At 46.5% G+C, this 26,844-nt stretch overlaps 1 protein-coding gene across 1 annotated transcript; it reads right to left on the reverse strand.

Moving 5' to 3' along the window:
* Nucleotides 1–729: 729 nt before the first annotated feature.
* On the reverse strand, nt 730–25,136 carry METRNL (meteorin like, glial cell differentiation regulator). The gene is made up of 4 exons (XM_082293933.1): nt 24,882–25,136; nt 18,866–19,254; nt 2,234–2,293; nt 730–1,539 (listed from the first exon to the last, which is right to left on the reverse strand). Exons 1-4 carry the CDS (start codon nt 24,992–24,994, stop codon nt 1,223–1,225), a joined length of 879 nt encoding a protein of 292 aa, XP_082150059.1. The 5' UTR covers nt 24,995–25,136; the 3' UTR covers nt 730–1,222.
* Nucleotides 25,137–26,844: the final 1,708 nt, after the last annotated feature.

Here is a 26,844-nt window from a genome sequence, read left to right on the forward strand (position 1 = left end):
TATTTAAAGAACCTGCTGGCCCAAAATAAAAGTTGAAGCAGCGGAGAGTGCTGAAGAATGAACATGGGCAAGAGGTTAAAATCCTTGTGAAGGCACCATTAGCGATGCACTGCAGGCTGTGGGGAACAGCAGAACAGAGGGGAGAGCTCCTGTACCTCCCAGGACACTGCCTGCAGAATGAGCCCACCCTGATTAAAGTGTTTATTTTTCACAAGGTGGCCTGGTCGTGTCCCCCAGGACTCACAGGCATGAACATCCACCTCGTGCCAAGCTACAGCACGCTTAAAAGCTTCAAGCTAAACACGAAGGGGCAACCTGCCCTTGGAGCCAGTCCCAAAACAACGCCGCTGGCATCAGAGAGAAGAACACTTAAAGCCTTGCCTGGACACATGTCTAAAAATCTCCAAAAATAGCTCTTGCTTCCCCTTTGAAAAACACTGCGGTTCCCAGTGCCTCACAGGAACTCTGGTTCTGCTCAGAGAAGCCACAAAATAAGGGAGCAGCCCAGAACTGATCTTTGAGCACATCTGGACTAGCTGAGATCAGCCTTATGAAGAAGGAAAAAAATAAAGATTTTAAGCAGCATGTGTCAAATCCAGGGACCTTTATTTCTCTGGAATGGAAAGAATTTGCCAGCCCGGACAAAAAATTGCAGGCGGCAATTGTACATTCTTTCAAATAAAAAATAAAACAACACACACACACAAGAGTTTGGCTCCATAAATTTCTGTCATAAGAAACAACTTTGAATTGTACACCAAGCTTTTTACAAAGCATCAATGTTAAGATGTTTTACCGTGCTCTATCACATTCTTGGCCATTTATACAGAATACGCCATACCAAATGCTACATCAGCTTAAGACATTTTTAAAAATTAGTATTAAAAAGATACAAAGGCATCTTGGCTTTCATTTGGGTTTTTTTTTTTTTTTATTAAGACATGGGAGTTTTCTTTGTTTGTTTTCCTAAGGAAGTCACTAAAAAAATATAATAACTTAATTCATAAGGACAAGATTGGTTAAAAATCCAGCCTTTCTTGCTTGGCAGCCCTCTGAGCTCGTACCTCTGTTGCTTCCATTAGCCTGTGAGCACTGCAGGCTGTGGGGTCTCAGCCTCCAGGTCTGCCCAGCCTCAGTTACCAGGTTTGTTCAGAGTTTCCACTGCAGCCAGGAAATATTCCTGGCCAAATGCTAAAAGAGATCTTCAGCCAAACAGGGGGTTTCAATCTGGGCCAATCTCACATGGGTTTAGCCCTTTGTCTTTTGCTTCTTTGTACATCCTTTGGAAGTCTTTAAAACGAGGGGCACAGCCTAACCTGGCCTCCCCAAAGTGCATACGTCCCGTGAAAAGGAAGTCTCCATCTCCTGGCTTCACCCCACACTCGAGCAAGGTCTTTATTTGTCCTCTCCAGTTCCCACTCTCCCCTGTCAGCTGAAAGACTTTGCTCTTCTGCCTGTACAGTTTGTTGACACGGACGTGAATTATGGATTCTTGCTCTTCTGCCTCGTTCGTTACGTTTTGAATGGAGCCTCTGATCACTGGAAACAGAAAAAGGTTTTAAGGATGAATTACTCAAAAATGCTTCGGAAGACCCTGGTCCAAACTCAGGCCTGTGCAGCCAGGGGAACTGACTTCACTACAGCAGCCCAAGTTTTGGTTCTTTGTTATTTTGGGAGTTAAGATTATCTGGTAACCACCAGTATATATTTGCATTTTTTTATAGTTTATATTTGTAATCTGTCCAGCAAAGAGCAGACACATAGTAAATTTAAACAGAAAAAGAATTACATCAGAAAAATAGCATTAATCATGAAGAAGAATTCTAACAAGAAGACATATGCCAAATTCTCCCTGACAACCTACTTTCTGTTCTTCAGTCATTACAGATACAGCTAATGCTAATTTCCCTTTTAAAAGGGAAGCATAGACAATTATTGAAACTTTCGGTCTTTTGTCAAGTCAACCAACACTGTAGGGCAACAAGTAATGGCCTCTCCTAGATGCACCCAAATCCTTGACCTTCTGCCATGGTTGCTGTGTCACTCTGTCCACCCTGGGGTGGTGCCAGCTGGGCAGACAGTTCTGAGGTCCTCAGAACTCTCTGTGTACCCAGCACCCTTAGACCACACTTACTGCTGGTGGAGATTGCCACAGGTAAGGAGGTGTCTGTTGGTGTTCATGGGTGCCACACTGGTACTGGGAGGAGAAGGAATAGGGGAGACAACAACTCACCGAAATCACTAGTGCAGACAGCCAGGAGGACCTCAGTGTCACTGCAGGGTCGGCAGGGAGCTGGGCAGGAAGAGTCAGAATTAGCAAAGGACTAGACAGCAGGTTTAAATAAAGAAATTTAAATAAATAAACCATTTAAACTAAACAAAAATGTGACTGACGAACACACACAACATGGGCACAATCAGTCCAAAGATCTGCCTGGCATCTCTTCCACTCCAAGAAGTGTAGTTAACCCCAGAGCCTCGGTGAGATTTTTGTACCCAAGCAGGAATGTGGATCTCTTTACCAATCCTGCTGGGATAGATTGTCTAGCAAACACTGCACACACTCACTGCACTTATGCAAAACCTGTTTTGGTACTGGGTGCATTTGCAAGGTGCTCTGCTGTAAATTCACTCCAAAGCTTTCAGATCATGTGTCTTCTATACTCTGATAAGCTTCTCTCTTACAGTTTCTATCAAGTGTTGTCGGGCCATTTAGTCATCACCACATCAAAGATCCAGGAGGTTACAGAATGGGGGAGGCAAAGAGGGGAGGAAAAAACCCCAATGCATGTGTTGGAGGGCGTTGAGGCAAAGCAGAAACTCGAGCCCATATCTGTTTGAGCTCAAGCAGCACAAAGACCATTTCCTGTACTGCTGGAAACACTTGGATATCTGCACTAATCTAATCAATGCAAGAATGTGGCTCCTCTTTGTACTCAGCCAGATATTTCTGAGGAGAAGGTGCTGTAGTTGCAATACAGATGTTTCTATAACACCCTGTTGAGTTCAGGAATTTGCTTATGATCAGGATCTGCCCTGCCTGGCGATGCTCAGTGAGTCTGTCCACAGTGGCACAGGGATCAGAACCTTGTCTGTCACCTGGTGTCATCTCAACACATCATTCAGAAAAATGGAAACCCTGGATCAGGCACAGACTCCAGCAAAGCAGGGCTCCTGCTGGAGACGACTGGAAGATGAGATTCCATCACACAGTCCACCACCAAACTGCAAACTGAAGCTACCACGCTTCTCCCCACCCCCAAAAAATTCAGCTTTTGAACCTCAGCATCTGAAAACACTTAGTTACCAGATTCCCAAATAGTCACGGCCTTCCTCTCCCCCCACCTGCTTCCCAAAGTTTATCCATTGCACTTGAAAGCAGATTTAAGCTTGACTCCACAACACGCAGCTGGTGCCTCCGATGCTCCCTCAGCCCTCCTGTCAGACAGCACAAGCCACTCTCTGACACAAGACACGGCAAATCTCTTGTTTTTTCCAAGGACCCAGAAAGGCAGTGATCCAGAAAGAAGGATTATTGAACCAAATCCACCAGATTTGCTCCAGTCAGATGATTCATACACAGTGTAACACGCTGTTTAATAGGATTAAAGGAAATGTAAAATGCACATTTCTGGGCAGGGATATTTGAAGGAATCATTCAAGGAGCTTAAAAAGCTCCAAAAGAAGAGTCAAGGAATAGGAAAAATAGCATCTGGATCAATCACATTTCTGTTCAGTTTGAATGCCTCCAGGGCTTTCAGAAACAAGCCAGCTTTCCCTGCCCTTCTTTCCCCACATGCTATTTCAGCTCTCTTTTTCGGGAAAGTTTGGAAAATGTTTAATATAATGAGAAATGCAGAACCAGATGAAGCCTGGACATAACTGCAGTACTAGAATAAATTCAGGCTAAAGATACTTCAAGCTTTAGACTCAAGAGATTTTGATCTATGGCTAGACCAAACGCAGAAGCTTCACCTGACAAAGAAAATTGTAATAGAATTCCAGAATCATTCATGTTGGAAAAGACCTCTAAGATCATCAAGTCCAATCATTAACCCAGCACCACCATGCCCACCACTAACCCCTGTCCCCAAGTGCCATATCCATACAAACACTTCCAGGAATGGTGATTCCACCACTTCCCTGAGCAAGCCTTATAGTCCCTAAACATCCTGCTGTGGAGTTGTTTCATTCATGGCACCTATTAAATCCATCCAGGGAAAAAGTCCCTCTTCCCCAGCCTCCCTCTGGCCAAATGAGGACTTGACTTAGATCAACCAAATAGAGGGAACTTGCAAATCTGCACAAATCCCTTGGCATTCTCACATGGACACAAGCTCCAAAACAAAGTACAGCTGATGGACATCCTCTAAACCCACAGCTGGCTTTATATTTCATTCTGCTAAGACCTCATAATAAAAAGGCATCTCAGCCTTTTTGAGTCTTGGTTTAGGCCAGACATCTCTGTAGTCCATCCAACCCCACCAGAAAATTGAAAACACCAAAATGACTACGGCATTTCTGCTCTCCAGAGGAGTGCAACACAAGCAACAGCACTAAAGATGAAAACCAAAATGCTTTAAAAGTGGTTCATTCCACTTAAATAGACTGACACAGTAATAAATCAAATGAACAAATCTCCATGTGTACACAGAACCAAATCATTTTAATTGTGGACCCTAGGCAAAATCCTGCAGCCTTTTTAAATACAAAAGGAAATTTAAAATGCTCAGCATTGCTCACACTAGATCATTACTTAAAACCTGCTTCAGGTCCAGCTGACTCATAGCAGTGTGGGGGCATGTGAGCTGCTCTAACAGCCATTTTCCACCACCCATCTCTGCAGCTCCAGACAGAGGAAGACCAAAAATCCTCTTCTGTGGGACAACTCCCACATCTGCATTCACAGAGTATCAAATAGATCTTGCAAGTGGCAAAAACAAGGTATGGAAGCACAGATGGGAAGCAAGTTGTGAAGGATTACTGCTGAGGTAAATGGACCATTAAAAAGCAAATAACATCCACTGGCTACAACCAAAGCCTCATTCCTATAAAGCCTCATAAAAGAAACTAAATCCTTAGGAGGTGGCAATGCCTACGCTTTCTTTTGAATCACAGCCATGAAGGAATCTGCATGTTTAACACAAAAGTTCGTGACTTTAGCTGAAGTTCAGCACTCATTCCCTTTGGATTGGGCAGCAGGTGCTCTCCTCCATCCATAGGTCAAAATAACACACACACCTCAGGCTAGAACAGGAAGCATCCTTATAACTAAAAAAAAAAATAAAAAACCAACCAAGAAAAGCACTTCACTCGTGCACAGCAGGTGAAGATGTTCATTTTCTGGGGAACTGGGCCTGGTTTCTAAACAAGGCAGCTGTGTTTGCCAGATCCTGACTCCCTGGGGATGTCTCGAGGGCTGCCCAGGTTCTTGCATCCAAAAGCCAGCCTGTGAACTTGCAATAACAATATCAACGTCAGCTGCTCTAATTCCTTTAAACTCCATGAGCCAAAGAGCCTTAATTCATACAGCAGCAGGGGAAAGGTGGGGAAAAAAAAAAAAGATAGAAAAGCAACGCTTTATTGAAGTCCTCTAAAGCCCAGATGCCTATAACTCAACTCCACCACCGGTGGCATAAAGCCTGCATTGTGCACGTCGGCTGCCGACTCTCCTGGGAGAGCCTTTGATGGATTTTGACAGTATCCTGACCTGAAGTAACCTGAGGCAGCCCTCTCCCTCCAACCCCCAGCCCAGTGCCTCCAAAGGCCTCTCTATTCACCTCCCCGCAGAGGGAGATGTAATTACATCATTCCTCACGAGCCAGCAGTCATGTCCCAGCTGCTTTGAGCGATTTGCCCTCTGAACCTGGTGTTACTGAGGAGGACGAGGCGATGCTAACAATAGACCGCACTTGTTGGCCAACAGCTTTGTCAGACACGTTGCTGGTCCTCTCCTGGACCTCTCCACGGGGAGGCAGAAACGCGAGGTAAGAGAGAGGGATGTGCCCTGAGGAGATGCCACGAGCCTCAGGTGGTCCCCAGCTCTGCCAGCATGAGGGAGTTGGGCTGTCTGGACAGGATTTTCCCCAATATTGTGGGTGGATCTGAGTGCCCCTTTAGTGCTGCAGTTCAGCGCTCTGCCTCAGGAGCGCTGGGTGGGGTCCCTGTCCTCTCTCAGCTCACACACACAGCTCCAGTCCTTCCTCCCTTGGTTTGTGTGCATGTAACCCCCTTCCTTCCTTGGAAAAGAGGAGGTGGGGGTTATGGAGGGGCCATCGCTGAGGATGACAGCTCCCTGCAGGACACACGCAACCGAGACGTGCTGGCTCTGGCTGCAGGCGTCACAGAAACCACATGAAGGGGCCTGCTCTTCTTTTGAAACATTTGTGTTTCAACAGCCACCCATGGGTCTGACTGACCTGACCTTACCCCAAAACCAGCTTCCAACCCACAAGCAAGAAGTTTCCTCTGCCTGTCCCGATTTTTCTCAGCACACTTCCACAACCTCACAGCTGTCGAGAACACCCGATGAGCCGTGCTGCAGGGCTGTCCACACCATCCCACTCTCCCCTTAGTGAGCCCAAAAGACCTCCATCCTATGTCCCCAGGTAGGCTGTGCTGAACATCCACCCCTGTGCCGGCAGCACGCACAGGAAGAGACACATTTTAAGCAGAAGTGAAAATGTTCAACACAAAGTAATTGCAGAAAACCACTTCACCGAGGAATACCCTTTGGTTTCATGAAGAAGCGGGCGCACGCGTGCGGTGTGGTGAAGGTGTGGATGGTGAGAGAGGAAAACACACAGCTCCTTATCTGCACTTCCGTGGCACGCATCACCCACACCTCAGTACTTCTGAGCAACCCTCTGATGAGCAATCAGACCTTTTAAGCACCAAAAGCTACCAAGGAGGTCCAGGCAGGGTTGAAGAGTTATTTTCTGCTAGTTTTAGGTTTAAATCTTTTGATTAAAACAAGCAGTCTTTTCTCTTCAAGACATTCAGGTGGGTTTTGCTGCAGCCCAGGTTGATTTAAGCCCAGCCAGCCTGTACTGCAGCACCTCCAGCCACACCCGTGTGGGGCCACAGACCCACCTCCCTCAGCCTGACATCAGCGTTCGTTCCAAGGGCACAAAGGAAACCCACCCACACCTTTCAAATTCTTGCTGGCAGCTCTGTAATTGGCAGCTCTTGCTGGCAGCACCCGTACTGGAAAGGGCATCATGGGATGAGTCTCCTTCCTGGAAACACAGAGTACAGACTTTCGAGAGCAGATTCTAAAAATAGAGATGTGGTTTCTCCAATGATGGTGCGTTTCTCCATTATTTTTCTGTGTCCTAAGCAAAAATTATTATGTCTCAATTGCTTACAGGACAGTGATTTAGCTGGGAGACAAGAGTTTAGGGGCAAACATCATAAGAGCAAGAAAAAAAATTAAATCTGGCCCTGATCCTGCTTTAACTAATTATAAAGTGAAATAAATCCTTGTAATTATTTCTTCTTAAGTACACCTGTGCTTCCTCTCTGAAGGGGCATTTTGTCCATGATGCAAACTTCCCACAGCTCATATCCCAAACAAAAAGATCTGCTGCTTTGCAGTGGGGGTGGACAAGAATTTGATAACCACTCTGGTTTACCAGGTTGTGACTAGTCCTTTGCTTTCTTGATACACCTCAACTTTCCTCACCACCTCAGAAAGCTCTTCCTGAGCAAGCCAAAAAAACATTCAACCTCAAAACCCTCACCACCCCCACACCGAAACACCACCTAAAACTACATCAATGCATCTGCACTGTCAGTGCATCTCGTATTTAAAAGGAACGTGCTGGCTGCGAGCTGAGGCCAGCAGAGCTGCATCCAGCACACCTGCATTTAACATAATACCTGCAGCCACACAGTGAGGGAAAACAGGGCCAGAAGACACAGAACCTCTCCACAGCTGGCCTGGAAATTACTGACACCCTGTCACAACACACAGAGGAGTGCTCTCATCACTCCTTTGTTTTACAAGGTTTTCCTGTCTTTGGATGGGATAGGATTACAGGGCTTTCTGCAAGCACTGCACTTTTTCCAGCATGTCAGTAGGAAAACACCAAGTCAGGGAACAAACAGGAGGGTTGGACTTGTGCTGCTCCCAGCTCTCTGGATCAATAAGCCTCAGACATGGGACCACGGAATCACAGAACAGCTTGGGATAGAAGGGACCTTAAAGATCCTCTTGTTCCCACCCCCTGCTCTGGGCAGGAACACCTTCCACTATCCCAGGTTGTTCCAAGTCCCATCCAACGTGGCCTTAAACACCTCCAGGGATGGGGGAGCCACAGCTTCAGCAGTAACCCTCACTATGCTCAGAGTAAAGAATTTCTCCCTAACATCTAATCTAAATCTCTCCTTCTTTAGTTTAGAACTGTTACCCCTTATCTTATCATTATCTGCCCATGCAAAAAGACACTCTCTCTTTTTTTTTTGTTAGCTCCCTTTAAGCACTGGAAGGCCACAATGAGGTTTTCAAAGGGACTGTGCTTCTCTGATGAATACAAGCTTAATGAGTAACACAGTGAGAGAGTTTAGCGCTCTTCTGAAGGCAGAAGTGTTCATCCCTCAATTTGCTAGAAAATTAATCTGAGCCCCTGTGCTGAGCAGAAGAGGCAACTTGGAACAAGGATCATGAGCACAGAAACAAAACTCGAAGGTTTCCTTCTTCTTACAGGCACAACACAGCCAAGATTTGGTACAGGACAAGGTGGTGATGGAGCAGCTGAAACAACATCACGATGCTGCAATGGACATCCTTCCCTCACCTCTCTAGATGAAGAGGGGATACTGGTGACTTTATGCCCTCAGAAAAGGAAGTGTCAATTCCCATTCCTTGCCTTAGCTCGTTTCTAACACTCAGTTCAACTTGCACACGTGTACAAGTCTCCAGAAGTAACTTGGAAAATACAGACACTGGCCAAGAACGATTGAAACCTGCAAATAAGTTTAATGAAATGCAGACTTTCGCAGGCTGTGGCATGGACTGTGCCAAGAGAATAGAGTTAATACCACTTCCTTCCTGCAAAGAAAGAATAAAAAAAGCATATTGTAAAACCTCACCATTAGAGATGTGATGACCTTTGTGTTCCGAGAAACGTTAGGACAAGAGATCATAAACCAGAAATTTATCTTCTCACAGAACTGTCTTCCAAGAGGGTATTAAAGTCCCTAAGTACCAAAGATTAACTATTTATGTAAACAATGTGAGGAAGAGATTTGGTACTAGGCAAGCTCCATTTGCAACAGCTTTCAAATTGAAACTTGGCTCAGCAGACACAGAGCACGTAAGGATCCTTTGGGATTGATGCCTTTTTGCTGTTCCAAGATGCAGCAGCCATTCTAACAAATGAGCTGAAAGGTCAGCTAGAAACACAGCCATTTGTTTAAAATTTAAAACAAAACAAAAGGAATGAAAAACCCACAGAGCAGTTTTTATTTAAGCAGCATTAGACATTATTAAACTCTACCTCCATGCATGAGTTGCACCAACCCAGGAGAAATGATGAGAAGTATCATAGCTTCAAGACACTTCTTTCTGTCTCTCTTCTTTCTCCTTTGTGGCAAACCCCAGCACTGGGGTGGGCAGAGACACAACGGTGACTGGATCAGTGCCAACCCCCAGCTCAGCTCCTACACTTACCCATTGCATCACAGCTCTGTAAAAACCCTCCATTACAGTCAAGTCTGCAATATATTGCATCCAAAAAGCCCTACTCAGCAGATCAGATGTCCAGTTAAATTCCTCTCTCTGCTCTGCTGCAGCAGGGCCCAGCAAACGAGAAGTGTCTCTGCAACCACACCAGCTCACATTCCTGGGCAAGCAGCACCTGTACACATCTTTTTTTTTTTTTGCTTTCCCCTTCTCCCTCCCTAACTGCAATTAGAGGGAAAAGATGGCAACAAGATAACTGTTGGGAATTTCTCCTGCTCTACGTGCACAAGACACCACTATAAAGCCATAAAAAAGCAGCTCTATTTGTCTATCTCACAGAAAATACCTCTTCTCCTTCCTCAAACTTAACCACTACTGCCCAAGGGGGATTAGGAATGGGAAGCATGAGGAGAAACGAGTTGCTGGAAGTCAGAGGTGCCTTTGGATGGTTGAGGGGCTCCTCTGATCCCCTCTGACCTGCAGCAGAAGGGCTGGGGCTGAGTGTCCCTCACTGTCAGCCCACGAGAACGTGCCAGCACAGGCAGCTGCAGCATCGCACCCCTGCGCTGCCCGCCCGCCCTACAGGACCAAAGCAAATGCTTCCCCTGACTCAAAACCTGCCAAGATTTATGGCTTGGCTCATCCCCTCCCAAAATTCACACTGAAAATATTTCTTCTTGCTTCTAAAGAAAAAGTCATGCCAAAGCCTTGTAAAAGCTCGCACGGGTCAGATCAAGGAAAACGTGAAGTTATAACGTTTTTGATGTCTTGTTGGGCTTTGTCTCCCATAGCTAGCACAGCACTCAGCTGAGATGTCATGCAGTGCTTGCACAGCAGAAAATGGACAAGTAAGGTGTTTTTCACTTCCATGCCCTGGGGAAATTGTGCAGCCAAGCACTTCTCCCTGCCCCTGCCAGGACTACAGGAGAGGTTGGAGCCAGCACCTACTACCAGGCTGGAAACCTGCCAGGAGCACAAAGCCTTCCCTCCCTCCCTCCTCTTCGGTCCGGTCCATTAATGCCTCCTATGGAGCAGAGGAATAGAATTAAGAACCAAGTGGCTGGTTAAAGTTAAACCCTGGGAGTAGAGTAATGACAGATCAAAGATTAAGTGAGACTTTAAAAAAAAAAAGCGTATATGCACTCAGCTCCACACAGGTCCTTCTCCTTCCTGTTTCTAGGAATCAAATTCTTTTTGGTATGTGGGAGAGCTCTGAAGGAACAAGGCCAGTTTTCATTATAAAACCATGTTTATTTGACCAGCCCACTCTTGAGAAGGGCTACGTCTACCCGAGAGATCCGCGATGCTGCAACATTGTTCAGTTAGCCTAAAAAAAAAAAGCTACCTAAGATTTTTCATTTGCAACAGTAAAAGCTTTGAGATGTATCACCTACTCCTACTTAAAAACACACAGTGCTCGATCCTACAAAGTTCATTCACCAGTTTCACATAGGAACATTTTTTTCCTCTCAAATTTCCGACATCCACTTGCAGACAGAAGAAATTGGTGTAAAGCTACCGGCAGTTCTGGTGGGGCAGAGGTGCATCCTGTACAAACAGGAATGATCCTGGGAGGCAGACAGGGCAATGGAATGCCAGACAAGCTCTGTGTGTGTATCCCAGCACCTCTGATCACTCCAGCTCTCCCAGGGCTTCCATACAGAAAGGATATGGGCAAACACCAGAGGTGATGCCCATTGCAGGAGTTAATGCTCAAATCCCATAAAGGAGTCAGGAGGTGCCCACGCAATACAAAACCAAAAAAAAATCCTTCCACAAATCTGAACCAGCACCAAAGGTTACCTGGATCAAGGCTTCATAGGGCAGCAGCTTTTCTGACCCAGTATTAAACCTCCCAAGGTCAGACAGAACATATCACAGCTTTAGGTCCAGGATATCTTCCAAGTATCTGTGCAATATTACAGTGAATATTTTCTGGCTTCTAGCACAGATTAAGGTGAAAGAGATTTTCTGTCCTGCAAACCAAGACTCCCAACACAGGAAAGATTTGGCCCACGTCTCAGTAAGTGGGAAGAGGAATGCAGCTTCCCCGCCCTCTCATCCCTTCCTTAACTAGAGCCTCAGGAATCAGCAAACTAAACAGTTTTGCAGAGCAAGCACAGAGCATTATTAAAGACTGCCAAGCAACTGGGCTGGATTGCAGCTCTGTTTGTGGGCCCATCTTTGGTGGTACACAAAGGTCAGCGCAGAGCAGAGCCCCAGCTGCCCGGACAATACACCTGACTGCTTATTGGTTTTGACTGCCCACTGAGTTGAGAAATAAGCTAACGGCATTTGTGGCCAGTCTAGCAAAAATAAGCTATTTGCTTCCCCCTCTCCCCTGCAGCTGTGTATTTATCACTGCAGCCCCATTGTCACCTCCTTTGCCCACTGCAAAACCACCTCCTGTCCGACAGCATCAAAGGGCAAGCAGAGCCAGAGAAGATGCTGGCAAAACCATTTTCTTGGGAGAACAAGAGATTGAATTAGGACATCCACCCAATTTTGGTGGGGGCTTTCTTTTAGGTGAAGACTTCTTAATCCAATATTTTTCAGACTCAGATCCCCAAAACATCATCCTTGCTCAGTTCAAGATGATGTAAGAGCGTGTACATTCCCTGAGCATCAGAACAGCACTTTGAAACCATTCCACACAGGAAAAAATAAGAAAATCAAAAACTTTGTTCTCAAACTCTCCCACCCAGTCAATCATTCACCACAAACCTGACCACTTCAGGCACATGAATAATTGGAGCAGCTTTCCAGCTTCTCAAAATTAATCCCACTCCAGGCAGTGTTATACTGCAGCCAGCCTGAGCCAGCTAGGTGCTGATCCATGACACGCAGTTCAGTGACACACCCTCAAAAACTAGCTTTAAATGGGTTTTTAGCACATTAGGGTTAGGGAATGTTGTTTATATTTTCATGGTTACTTTGTACCAAGTTTGGGATTAGCCATTACTATAGGAAAGACAAAGTTAGTGTGGAAAGACTCCTGCAAGGAGGGGGAGCACACAGACAAAAAACCCATTTGAAATATTGTATCCTATAACAGGAGTGGCAGAAGGATCCCTTATACGGCCAATTATTGAAGTGTATTTTGAGAAACTGCAATAAAGGTCGTTTTCTGGTGTTTTTCTCTTAAAGCTTGCTTATGACCTTTCAGAGAAAAGGCAAACAAGCCATCAAAGCTTTAAGTGCACAGGTGAGCCATCCAGCAAGGTGTGAGGCTTGTGTCAGGCTTACAGAGCAGATCCCTCAACTCTGCTTCGCTGTTTATGCTTCATTTCACCTGCAACCCCCAGTGGGAGCAATGCAGTATCAGCCTGTTCTGAGCCACAGGATGGTTTGGGTTGGAAGGAACCTTAAAACCATCTAGCTCTAAGCCCTCAGCCCCAAGAGGTGTGAGAGTTTTAACCTGCACGGGAAACAGGGAGGAGGAAAAATACAAAGCAAGCCATTTTTCTGATCTGATGGGGTGTACTGGAACAGACCCCCTGCAGCACCCAGCGCGCTCCCACTCTGCCACACAGCGCAGTGCCAACATCTCAGATGGTCACAATTACTCAGGCAGAACCTGTGCTAAGCATAAAGGTCACGGGGACTTCCAGTTTAAGTGTTCCAAGTGCCTCTTTCCATCACCTCTTCTGCCCACGGCAGCAAGGAGCACAGTCACGGTTACCCTGGCTGAGAGCGGGCACACCGGGCACGGCCTCCTGCTCACCAGCCTTGGCACAAAACACCAGAAAGTTTCCACTCTGACAAGAAGTGAAAAATACACCAGTGTGAGGATGGTGAAATACTGGAACAGGACACCCAGAGTAGTGGTAGATGCCCTAAACTTGGAAACATTGCAAGCCAGCTTGGATGGGGCTCTGAGCAATGTGGTCTAGCAGAAGGTGTCCCTGCACACTGCAGAGGGCTGGACTGGATGGACTTTAAAGGTCTCTTCCAACAGAAACCACTCCGTGATTCTATGATCTGCTGCTTCAGGTCACAAAGCTAAGCAGCACATCCAACCTCCAAGACAGAAAGAAAAAAAAAAAAATAAAGAAAAAGATTGGATATTTGTGAGGAACCAGAGGAAAGCATGAGATGAGGAGCCTACAAACTGGAATGACAATAGAGCCTGCGAGGATACCAGCAGAGATAGGGCAGATTGGTGCCCCACCCCTGCCAAACACACACTGCATTCAAGATCAAAAGTTAAGAAGGTTGCTTTAAAAAGCCATTTGTTAGCAGAAACACTGCTATAGCCCAAATACTTACGAGCTTTCTGAATTTCCAATCTGTTTCCTCAGGACAGTGAATTAACAGTATACAGGAAATAGCCGAATACTGTTAATTACTTAACTGGATTTATCCAGTTTTGTCCTGTTTTTCAGATGCCCACCTAAGTGCTGTACCTCCTATGTATTAATATTCTCAGCCAGGTACCTAGCATTGTTAAAGAAACATATAAAACAGTTAATAGAACCTGCACTAAGTCTGTAGATGCCATCAAGATAAAGAGGCATTTTTGTTAAAGTTTGACTTCTTTACTACACAAAAGCAGGTGGGTAATGAAAGGAGTTTCAGTACAGCTCTGACAACTAAATTACAGCCATCCCCATGCGTATGCAATGGGAAAAGCAAACTACACAGCTTGAACAAAGCTGGACCCAGAGTTTGATGCAACACTCTTGAAACACAGACTTTAGGTAACAAAATAAAGGTCCTTCGGTGGGATGGGGAGGAGGATTCACCTTCTTCTCCAAAACCTTCAGTCAAACCTACAGATTCTTGTTTCAGATTAGTTGAGCAAAAGCTGAAGCATTCAAAAAGTAAATTACACTCAAGGGACCTTCACAGTTATCATAGAAATTTAATGCAAGCAGTCTGCTGTGGTGCAAGGCAGACCTAAACCAGGCACAGCTGAGCAGCTCGTGTGGGTCAGCACCTCCAGAAAACTCATAGGGACTAAGTGGCCAAACAACACTTTTGCCAAAACCTCCACCTACTTGCCTGTATGGGCAGCATAGCTGATACTCAGAGTATTTTCTTCCAGCACAAGCAGAAGAGATTAGAATCAACAGAATTCAATGACTTAAACAAGTTCTGCTGATTCTCCAATGGCCTCAGGCCAAAATGTCACAGTGCCTCAGCTCTTCATTTGGACAAACACTGAGGCTGCAAAGCATGAGCTGGAGTTAATGGACCATCAGCGTGGATGGGAATGATAGCGGGGTGCAACCCAAAACCGAAGCTGAAATCAAAAGCACTTTCAGTCAACCATCACTTTGGATATGAAGAGAGAACACACCCATCAAGATGCCTGAATTGCCAAGGTGACCCTTATTAGGGACTACTCCCACTAAATTATGTCAAGCACTGTGGCATGTTTGCCTTCACTCCTCTTCCCATCTTAAGAAACTACAACCCCACAGAAATGCACTTTTTTTGACTACTTGTTTTGTTCTGGTTTGGGTTTTTTTGACTTTTTTTGTTACTATCACAGTAAAAAACTTTCCGTACCAGATGTCACCTGAATTAAAATCTATCAGCATAGTACAAATTCTTCCTACAGTTAGGAAAATCTTGAGAGAATGTGGTAAGGCAGAATCAGAGCCAAGAAAAGGGTTAAGTCCCCAAAATCCAGAAATTGTTAGGACTGCCTTGTCTCATTCAACCTTTCCAAAAAAAAGGGAAAGGCCAGGTCAGAACCTGCATATGTTTTCTACTGAATTATTTGCTTGACTCTGATTAAGTGGGAAAGAATGGCTGTAAACTAATAAAACTTGAGGATTTCTAATTAAACCACAGGCACCATGCCAAGCATTGTTGATTTGTTGATGCACCCTGCAATGTCAGGACTCTAAGGACACAACAGGTCATTAAACAGATGACTTACACCCTTTAATCAGCACTGGGATGCCAGGTTAGGAAGAGAGAGTAAACTCAAGGGCAGAGTACAACAATTATCACCAGGAAACAAACAGAGCATTTAGGGAAAGCAGGGAGAAGTTGTTAGCGAGTAGTTATTGCACAAGGAAAGGGCTGGATTACTGAGCCCCACACCTGGGTCTTTTATGATAGTCATCTCCCCACTCTGAAGTAGAAAGAAAATCATGCAATATTTACGATTTTTAGCTCTCCGCCATCAGGAGAAGCACTGCAGCTTCCTCTGCCCAGCACATCTCAGACCCCATCTGCAACAGCATCTCACATCTTTGTCACCTCTTCACACCTACTGCCAGCTCTGCTAAACTCTGTCAAGCTGCAGCTGAGACACGAGCAGCCTCGTTTTTCCAGCGTGCAGCAGTCAAAAAGAGTCAGCCACGTTTGCAAACAAGGGACAGAAGGAAGGTTGGTGGGAAATGCAGAACCTTAAACCCAGTTTCCAGCTCCTTTAAGGTCAGCACTTGCCTCTGACTTGAGCCTCCTCTCCGGTGAAGAAATCTCCAGTGATTTCAGTGATTGCAAACTCCCCCTCCAAACGAACAGCTCAGTAATGGGCATTTCTTCTGGGATTTCACAGAAAAACTAGGAGCGGCTCCAGAAGAAAGAAAGTCCACAAACTGCAAAGAGCCTCAAATATATTGCTCTGTGGAAGCCTCACAAGGCAGCTATTTGGCAGTTCCCCCAGACATACAGATATTTATAGGAAAATAGAGCTCATCTAAGTGTGTAGTGGAAAGAGTCATGTATGGCATTTTCATCGTGTTTTCACCCCGTGCAGCCCCTCCCTGGAGTCTGGGGATCCAAAAAAAAAGGCAAGAGAAATAATTTAAAATACAATAGAGATCCCTAGTTTGCCCTGAAGGCTCTGCTGATGAACTATTAAAAAGCTTCTTCTGGCCAAACAAGACACTTGGAGAATGGAGCAGATTCCCCACCACATTGTTTCATAAGACAGCACTGAAATTCAACCAGTGTCTGTTACAGCTGAAAATACAGCAGTCACTGAAAAAGTGATTTAAAGTGCCTATTAAAGAGGAAGGCTGTAATTGGATTCAGTCCTCAGTTTGACTTCTGAAAGTCTCTGAAAAAGTACTCCCATCAGCTTTAAAAACCTCCAAGATTTTATGTGTAAAGAAGAGCATTTAGTTCTGAAAACACAGCAGTTTGTGCTGGCTTGTGATGGTAAAGGATGTCAGCAGCAAGTCCTCAATGCTAGCAAAGCTCAGGAGAAACCCCATCTAAGTGCAGACTAAACCCAGCAGTGACAAGCAGTGTTTCTGTCATATTATTTCATTACATGAAAAAGCAATTGCAACTTTTTTTGGAAAAGAAAAAAGCACAGGACTTTTCTTAATAAGTTTAAGTAACTTCTCATTAGCCTGTGTCTCCATCCTCACAGCCTGGCAGAGAAAGCAGCACTGAATCTGGGAACATTCTCCAAATAACTGATTAAACAATGTATTTATGTCTTCTACAATGGAATTTTACTACATAGCTGACATTCTGCACAGTGTATTCATCTTTGCACAAATGATCTTACTGGGAAAGCAGCTCTGCAGAGATACCCCACTTCATCAGCAGCACTTTTTGGATGCAGCAGAGCAGTCTGCTTAAAATACACAACACCCGATAATGAGCTACCAGTTGTGAGCATGGCAAAAGTGATGGCCGTGACTTAAAATTTGGAATATTTGTGTTTATATTTTTCTTGTTTTAATGGCAAAGCTGCCACCTGTCAGTTCCCGGGGTTACTGCATCAGCCCTGAGCCCAGCTCTGCTCAGCTGAGCTGAGTCCAGCTCAGAGCTGCACAAAAATAAAGCCCCATCCGAGCTGGCGTGACAACATTTAACACTGTCAGGGCTGCACAAATACACAAACACACAATCCAGAGCCTGGTGTGGAAAGCAGCCAGGGGAGAGGAGAGGATGGAACAAGTTCTGCAATCACTTATCCCAGAGAAGATATCCCTGGGACACACAGTTGCAGTTTAATTAGTCACACCACCGCTTATCAAGGAGCATCTCAGGCAGAGCATGTGGCATCAGCACGGCAGGGTCTGGCCAGCCTACATAGGGCCCTTGGGCTCCACAGCCTCACTAAACATCGGGTTTGCCCTGGGCTGAGTCATCCCAAGTGCGCTCTGAGGACTCTTCCTGCTGCCATCACCCAAAAGAGCAAAAGCAGCCCACATTTCAAAAGAGAAACCTGGTTGCCACAAATCTGGTTCCCCACTTAAAATACCTAAACCTTGAAACCCTCGCGGTCATTTGAGACAAACTACCCTAAATCTGCTGTCCCTTGGGCTAGTCTGGAAATCCCCCCTCCTTGGTTTTGGGGATAAAAGCTAGAGGCAATTCTGAATGGGTAAGATGCATGAACCAGATACCACCTATCTAAAGGGAATTCCCCTTTCTCCCTGTCATCCTCCAAAAACGCCAGTTTTTCTTCTCAAACTAATTGCTCAGCACACTTAGGTCCCACCTAGAGCCATTGTTCCAAATGCTATTTAGTACCAGACTTTACAGGCTTCCAGTTTGTCCACTCCTCTTTCCTATAAGCTTTTCATTGGAGTAAAGCTCCCCACTACAAAACTTGCTTTTCATAATGGTTGAGAGAGAAAACAACACTGTCCTGTTAAAGTATCGTCACGGTGTTGAAGAGCTCTGCCATGGCACAGTAATGCTCAGGAGAATGTAGTATGGAAAGCTGAGGAAAGAACACACCATTTTCCTTGTTTAAATAAAAAAAAAACCAAAAAGAGAAAAAGCAATAATTAGGTCAGCAAGTAGCACTACTTGCAAAGGGGAAAAAAAACCACCAAGGAAAAGGAGTGCCTCCTTGTTCAAATGTTTATTATTCAAAACATGCAGCGAGGTCTTAAAAACTGAGTAAAAAAGTAGCTAGAAAAGTGTTACAGCAAGGCTGGGAAGCCCAGTTCACGCTGGAGTTCAGTGCAGGATAAAGCCACCTCCTGTGACACACCCCACCCCTGCAAGGGGAGAATCCTTCACACTGTGGCCCTCAACAAATCACTGGAGTTCAGCCTATGCTACCAGCTCCCAAAATACAGCAACCAAACAAAAACCAAATCAACTCTTCTGCAATATTTCTGTTTATAAAACATGCCCTTAAAAGCACACGAAACTCCTCTCCAGCCACTTTTCCGCTCACTCCCTCACTCAGCATCTGTTCTGCATCCAACACAGGACGTGGATGTATGACAATAGCCCGGCACTCACCAGAAGCTGTGTGCAAATCAGCTGCTATCCCCTTGCTCATCAGTTCGTACTGGAAGCCTGTAATCTTCCTGCTAATGTCCTGCTGAGGAGTGGCCTCCACAAACAGGCCCCCCTGGTCGTAGCCGAAGCAATACACTCTGCTGGGGCTGCGGTCTCCATCTCGGACCAAGAGTTTCAGTTCTCCAGTTTTTTCCAAATAAATATTTGCTCCTGCAGAGTCTTTGAAGGGCTTTATGCAAACAGTCAAGTGTTTGTAAGAGGCAGGTGAAATATTGGGTCGCAGGTTGACTATGAGTGCTCCTGTGGGGTACATCCACTCTATTGACCCTTCCGAACAGCGGAGGTAGACCTGTTCAACATCCTTCCTGTGAGACTCGTGGGTTAAGCCACTGGAGGAAGAAAGAAAGAGAAGGTTAGAGAAATGACAGAGCTAACAATGTGAATGCCAGCCTCAAGACAAACAAATGCAGGAAGCCCAGGACATCACTGGGTGTTGGCCCATCCAGCTCAGCAGCACAGGTCTCTTGCAACACTTCAGCCTTAATATTATGGGACAATTTTAAATCATCCCCCAAAAGAAAATGTCAAACCACTAGTAATAGGCTTCAAAATTAAATAGGATATAAGCCCATGATCAAAAGCAATTAAATTACTACAGGCTCAGTTACTGCCCATCAGCTGAGCTGTGCATACTGAGTAAAACACGTACGCTCAAACTCCCTTCCTGGTGGCTCAATCCAGCATGTTCTCCAGCTTCACAGATCAGACTCCACCTTTTTCCAAGCACTTTGTTCCCCTTCCAAGTCTATATTCCCAATGGATCTGAAACTGGGCGGGATGCCAAGCTCACCCTGTAAACTGCAGCAAAAGCAATGCTCTCTGTGCTACTGATACCCTCTAGCCCAACTGGGCAGCCCCAGTCTCCACACTGGGAGGTAGGGAGAGGAGAGAAGACACCTCACTCCTTAGTCATAGCTGGGGAAGCACTGAAGCGAGCTGCTTTTTTTGGTAGGAGCTTGTTCCTCCATTGCTCCCCAATATGAGGTTTAAGCTCAGTTTATCACTTTCACTGATGGGCTACAAGAAGACACACAGCTGTGGGTGCTCAGCAAGAAAGAGAACATGTGGCCATTTACTATGGCCAAAACCAAACACCCCAACAACCATTTCACAGAGACCACAGAGATGGGATAGGAGAGCAGCACAGGGTCCCAGGGCCAGCTGCTAATGAGAGGAGAGCAAACCACCGTGTGTAAGCAGAATGAGTAGTAAATCCCCATGGCTTGTTTGCCCACAGCCTAAGCTGAAGGCAGCTCCAAACAACCCCTGCTGCCTACCATTGATGCTGGATCAACCCCACCAGCTCTTCACCCAGAGTGACTCAAAGCCCCAGTACAACACTGCACAGTGCAGGCACGGCAGCTTGAAGAACAAGTTGTGGGAAGCCTGATTTATTGGCTGCAGGATTTGGGCCATTAGGGAAAAATCCTTTGGTCCCAGTCTCTGTCCTGTCACAAACCTATTAAGAGAGTATGAGCAAATCACTTCAGCACCAAGCTTGTTTCTCGTCCTACGCTCCGAGCAGCTACTTCCCAAACACAAGCATCTTTTATCCTGTGCCTGTAGAGGACTACCCAAAACCAGATTCTCCATCACCTCACAGGTCTGCTTTGCAGGACTTTAGGGAAGTTTTACAACATTCCCACTTATAGGCAGATGAATCAAGACAGGGAAAAAATAATTTCAAATGGTTAAGTGATTTGTCTGAGGTTACACAGGAAATCTGTGGCAAAAACATATTTTAGTGTAGTGCAAGTGATGACATCAAGTTCTGGTTCCTCAACAGAAACCTCCAAATACACAGTTCCCCATCCCAAAGATATATTCGGGTACTGAAGAGGGTCTAAATTCAAGTCAGCACTTAGAAAGTAACTAGAAGCAATGTGTAAAAGGGAAATAAAATAAACCATATGGTTTGCATTTACTGTTGACGTGACTCATTATTGTGAGCGTCGGTGTGACCCACTTGATAAAGGTTATATGAGGAAGCTCAGAAAGAAAAAAAGTCATATTTAATAACAATAGAGCCTCCAAACATGTGCTTTGGAAGAATCTTGAAAGCCACATCAAGAACACAGATGAGGAGAAAAGAGGGACAAGTTTTTAACCTTTAGTCTCTTGCCCTCAAATTCAGTAGCACTTAACACATTCAGGAAACTTTACTTGCAAAGGGATATTTCAAGTTGACTGTAAATCCACATCTGGTCCACAAAATCAGTTTTCACCACAGCACACACATGATGCCACTCAACAGAAAACACAGCAGTCTGTTTATGTGCAAGCCACAAATAAATAAAATTAAACAGTGTAAAGGTTATCCCTCAGCAAAGGGGCAGAAAGTTACCCTCACACATCACTTGCCCCTACTCAAGCCATCAAAACAAGCTGCAGAGCTTTTGCATGACTTAGACTGGCACATTCCAGCCTGAGTGCTTAAACAGAAGGAAGACACCAGGAGCAAAACTCTGAACTCATGCAGTGAAACTTCTGTTGCAAGTGATCCCAACAACACTGAGGCAGTGAATTCCTGCCAGAAAAAAAAAAAAAAAAAAGCTACGTTAATTTTGTTCAAACATTCACACTGTTCAAACAAAAAACAGGGTGGACTCTGAAATTATCTTCTGAAAGCCAATTATATCCCACAGGCAAGAGTGATGCCATTAGATACATCAAGCACAAGTACCTGCACACATTAAGCCTTATAATAAAGGATGACTCAAAAGTTAAGCAGATTTCAAAATACATGTTCACATTATTTAACAGCAACCATCATCATCCAGTAAAACCTGTCGCTTTGCTTTCGGTCAGAATGATTTGTCATCACACTTGAGAGACTGTTTAACGCCCGGTTTAGCTCTCACTAGCCACTCATCACACACACCATGTCCACACAGCAAGGGAGACCTGGGAGACTTTATTCTCCCAAGCTCACTTTGGTTTTGGTTTTTTGATTATATGGCAAGGACATAGGGCAGATGTTTCATGGTTGCAATGATGGATGAGCCATCCATCACCTGTTTTAAATGTGTGCTGTTTATTGGGACTTATTTCTACAACAAGCTATTTCTACAGCTACTTCCTCATACCAATCCATGAGGACATCCTGAATCACTGCATCTGTCTCCTTGCTGTCTCCCTTCCTGGCTTCAGCCATCCCCTTACGTTTGCCCTGAAAAACCTGTTACAATATCACTGCAGTGAGCTGTTATGCTGCAATGTGGAACAGGCGTTATTTAAAGAAAAAGAGAGGAATATTCACACTATCTACTTAAGTTATTTATTTACTCTACTAAAAATGTCCTGAAGAGCCCTAGAAGTACCCATGTCCTCCCTGCACCCTGCAATGAACACAGGGAACTTTTGCTCCTAACTTGGAGATTTTAATAAGAGATGACAGTCTAGAGAACAGTAAGAATTCCTCAGAGCATCCACCATACCAAGGGCAAGATTGATGGACAAAAGCAGCGACATAAGAGCTGAATTCTCTGTACTACAGATTGCAGTCCAACATGCCAGGCCAGCATATCCTCAGCCTGTCACCGACTCCCTTTTGCCCAAAGCATCAAGAGGCCATTGCAGCACAAAAACCTGAAGTTACAGCAAAAGTAATAACCAGACATGTCATTATGAAGTTTCTGCTTTCTCCTGAACAAAGCTTTCCTGGAAGCTCTCTGACAAGCTATTTATTAAGATGTTATTATGGCCTGTACTTTAATTGCAGGTGTCAAGATGTGCATTGCACCAGAGTTCCCTGGAAGCATCAGGGATATCTATAGGAACCCTAGTGAAGCTCTTCATCCTACTCAGAGGTATAAGCTCATCACTTCTCCACAAGCTAATAGGGAAAAGAAACATATCCAGAACATTTTGGTTTTAAGACTGTTGTTTTTAATATACACAAGTGTATAAAGGTGAGAAAACATCTTGAGGTTTACTACAGAAGAGGATATGACTCCCAAATCCACCAGCACAACCTATGACAGTGGGCAAGAAAGACTTTGTCTGGCATTCTAGTTCATAACTTTTCCTAACAGTCAATATAAAAATCATCACATGACTTCAAAAATATTATATTCCCCATTAAAAAAAAGTTCTTTCTAACCCATATAGTTCTTAGGATCCACATAGAAATATTTAATTAATTACATTTACTGGTACCTCAAATTACTTTCCTTTTTAATTGCTGTGGTTTTAGGACAAATCAGATTATACTGAATGGCCTTAACACCACCAGCATTTCTGACAACCCCTGTTTGCCACCAGTAAGGCCTAAGTCAGCTGGGGTTACTTTATCCCCTCCCAAGACTCCAGCCCACCTGGACTCCAAAACTCTCACACAAGTCAAACCACCCAGACTAAACTGTGCTTTTCCTTCCCTGCCCATCCAAAAGCTTCATCATGAAGCTGTCACCACTTCAGCTCACCAGAACAACAGCAGGTGAGTAAATCCAAGCTGGCATCACCAGGTTCATCCCAAACTCAGTTACAAGATTTCACTTCCCCTCCTCAAGCATCACCCCCTTAGTTGATACTCAAGGCATTGCTTATTCCAACCCTGCTCAGGTGACATGAGTGGTCACTGCTTGCTCTAAGAAAACAGGACAAAAATAAGAGCCAAACAGGACACAATTGCAGGGGTTTGTCACCACTCTTTTAAAATACTTGCTGCAGTACCAGGTGGTAAGGTCCAGGTAAGTACCACAGCTGGGATGCTTTGGAATGAAAGCAGATACAGCATTTTCAGCAGTTTTTTGGGTAAAGAAAAATGACACGATTAGGAGTTTGCCAGAGGTTTGATCCCTATCAAGCAGACTCGTCTTCAAGTGGATTCACTGCTATTAATTATGCATCAATTATTAAGAAAACTAAAAAAAAAAAAAGTAAATAACAAGCACCGTGTTTCAGACAGCAACAGATAAGAAATCGTGATGCTGAAAGTCAATCCAATTGTTTCCCCACTTTGAATCCTCTCTACTCCAAAACACCGATAAAGGCCGGCCAAACTTTTACGTTAAAGAAAGTCAGAGCTGAAGAGTCTACTAGAGTTGAACCATTTTACTCTTCAAGTCAGTCTGACCCAGCAACACTTGCTAGTTGAGCAGAGTTGCTCTTTTAAACCTATAAAGAGAGGAGAAGGTCACAGACCCAACCACACGCGTTAAACATATTACAAGCAATTAAAGGAAAGATAATTTGGGAGATAAACACTTGAGAACTGGAGAGGTTTCTCAACCGGTGCAATTAGAATAAACCAGGAGCGCGGCCGCCGTGCCAGCCCCTGCTCCCAGAGCTCATCACCATCACCATCATCTCCTCGGGGCGAGTGCCCGGGAGGAGGGAGCGAGCCCCGGGGCTGCGGCGCGGCTGAGCGCGGAGTGCGGGACGCGCACGGAGGGGGAGGGAAGGGAAGAGAGGGGACGGGAGCCAGCAGGAGCCCCGGGGAGGGACGCGCTGGCTGCGGCGGGAGCGCTCCGCAGGTGCAGCGCATCCCGGGCCGGTCCCAGCGGGGCTGCCTCGCTGCTTCCCCGGGCGCGGTCGCCGCCTCCGCCGAGCGCTGGAGCCGCGGCGAAGATGGTCGCGGGGAGAAACTTCTCCGCGGCGGACTTGGCACCGCCCTCCCTCTCCCAGCCCCTCGAACAGCGCCGAGGGGAGCCCAGCCCGCCCCGGCCCCTCAATCCCGCCGAAGGGAGCCCGGCTCGCTCCTGTCCCTCCATCCCTCCCTGCCCGGGGGCCGCTGCCCAGCGTCTCTTCGCGGCGAGCCCGCCGGGAGCGAGGGAGGCAGATCCGCCCCTGGCCCCGGCTGTCCGCCGCCTGCCGCCCCGTTCCCCGAGCCCCGGCCGGGCACCGCAGCGGGAGCGTCTCCCTTTTGTGTTCGGCATCAACTCCTTCCCGCGGCGGGACGGCGATGGACGTGCCAGTCCCCGCTCCCCCCTGGCCGGGCAGGATGTCACCTCACCTCCCCTTCCAGTTGCACAGGTCGCTGGAGTACTGAGCCGCGGCGCCGCCGCCCAGCAGCAGCCGCAGCCCCAGGAGCAGCGGCAGGAGCCCGGCGACCGGGGCGCTCCGCATGGTCCCCCCGGCCCGGTGCGAACGCGGTGCAGGCGGCGGGGAGCGATGTGCGCAGCGCCCGGGGCTCGCCTACATGGTGGGGAGCGCGGCAGGGCGGCGCAGCTACCCCATCCCCGGCTCCCGCATCCCGGCTCGGCGCGGCGCCGCTCGGCTCTGCCGCTCGCACCGGCTGGCGGCGGGCTCCCAGCTGAGGGGCGGGAGCGGCTCGGCCGAGTACCGGCTCCTCCTCCCCCTTCCCCCTCCCCCGCTCCTCCTCCGGCAAGGCCGGCACTTGCTGCGCCGGCAAAACGCGGCGCCGGATCGGGAACAGCGGCCGCCCGCGGGTACGGCCCGTCCCGGGCTCCGCCGCTGCCCCTCGCCCCCTTGGCAGATGCCCTGGCCCGGGGTGAGAGCCCGCTCCGCTCCTGCCCTGCCTGGGCCCCCCCCCCATGCTCCCCTGTGTGGGGAAGAGGTGATGACGGGCAGGACCGAAGGGTTTCGTTTGGCCGGGAAAGTTACTGAAACCCACCCTCTGCCCTGGGGGCGGCCCGCAGTGACCCGCAGCCTGTCCCCGGGATGCAGCCCTGGGTGCCCGCAGTGACCCGCAGCCTGTCCCAGGGATGCAGCCCTGGGTGCCCGCAGTGACCCGCAGTCTGTCCCAGGGATGCAGCCCTGGGTGCCCGCAGTGACCCGCAGCCTGTCCCCGGGATGCAGCCCTGGGTGCCCGCAGTGACCCGCAGTCTGTCCCCGGGATGCAGCCCTGGGTGCCCACACTGCACCTCTCTGCAGCAGGTGACTGCTTGCAGCAGGATCTCCACCAAGGCGCAATTCCTGGTAGATGAAAGCTGACGATTTTGCTTGAAACTTGATTGTGTCTCCACTTACAAGGAAGCACTTGGGACTCGATCCTATTTGTATTACTCTTCCCCACTTAATGACCACTCGGGATAACTCCTTGTCTTGTTTAATGTCCCTGTTTATTCTGCTGTTGACTTTGGATACTTAACCCTTAGTGACAGAGGCCCTTCGAAGCCTTCCAGGACGTGAGGGAGCTGCAGGGGCTGAATCAGTCCAAAGCCCAAACTACCCGGGCCAAGATAAATGGGGAAAAAAATCATAGATTGGGGTAGGAGGAAAATGATCCAGCTGCACACAGACTGTGCTCTGATATGCCAAGTGCCACATAATTTTTTTCAAAGAAGCAACAAGGGGGTTGAGATTGATATTGTACATCCACAGATAGGAGAGGGCTTAAAATATTTCCAGATCAGTGAGTTTCTTAGTCTCCTGTTGTTCCTTCAAGAGTCTGTCATGCAGCTTTATTAAGGGCACTGCTCAGATTTTTCTGGGTGAGAGTTCATGGAGGAGCATTAAACATTTACATCCTGTTCACAGTTTGGTCTGTTAGCCTCCTTAGTACCTGTTAAAACACTTTGCAAAGTGCCCTGGTGCTGTCTGAGAGCATCCGATGGCTAAAGCAGGATATTCCAGCTTGAAAGCTTCCTGCCTGCTCCTGCACCGAGGATTAAATCCTTTGCAATGTATCCCTTTCCATTTGTGGGTTTACCTTTTCATGTCCTTTTTGTTTGGTAAATTACAGGTACTGTGTTCTGTTGATTATGAAGCATTAACATAATTACAGTAATTCTGCCCAATGATGCAATGCATGTAAACATATAATTAGCACGGAGGGACAACACTGAGCAAAGTGATGACAACACGCAGTAATGCAAAATGCCTTATTCTCCCAGTCATGTGCAGCAATACAGGCTTTAGAGCTCAGCGCCTTGATTATTTCTTTAGAAGGAGGTTTGGTTAGAATGTTTTGCTTCCTTGCCTCATTCTGGAAAGAAAAGCATCCAGAGAAAACA

Source organism: Coloeus monedula (genome assembly GCF_965178545.1).
Source record: "Coloeus monedula genome assembly, chromosome: 19".
Classification (NCBI taxonomy): domain Eukaryota; kingdom Metazoa; phylum Chordata; class Aves; order Passeriformes; family Corvidae; genus Coloeus; species Coloeus monedula.

Excerpts from the sequence above, each read along its gene's own strand:
- METRNL (XM_082293933.1), bottom strand. The coding sequence starts at position 24,994 with ATGCGGAGCGCCCCGGTCGCCGGGCTCCTGCCGCTGCTCCTGGGGCTG. Across the intron at positions 19,255-24,881 it reads CTGTGCAACTGGAAGGGGAG|TGGCTTAACCCACGAGTCTC; the intron begins GTGAGGTGACAT and ends TTCTTCCTCCAG. Across the intron at positions 1,540-2,233 it reads TGTCTGCACTAGTGATTTCG|TGATCAGAGGCTCCATTCAA; the intron begins GTGAGTTGTTGT and ends TTCTGTTTCCAG.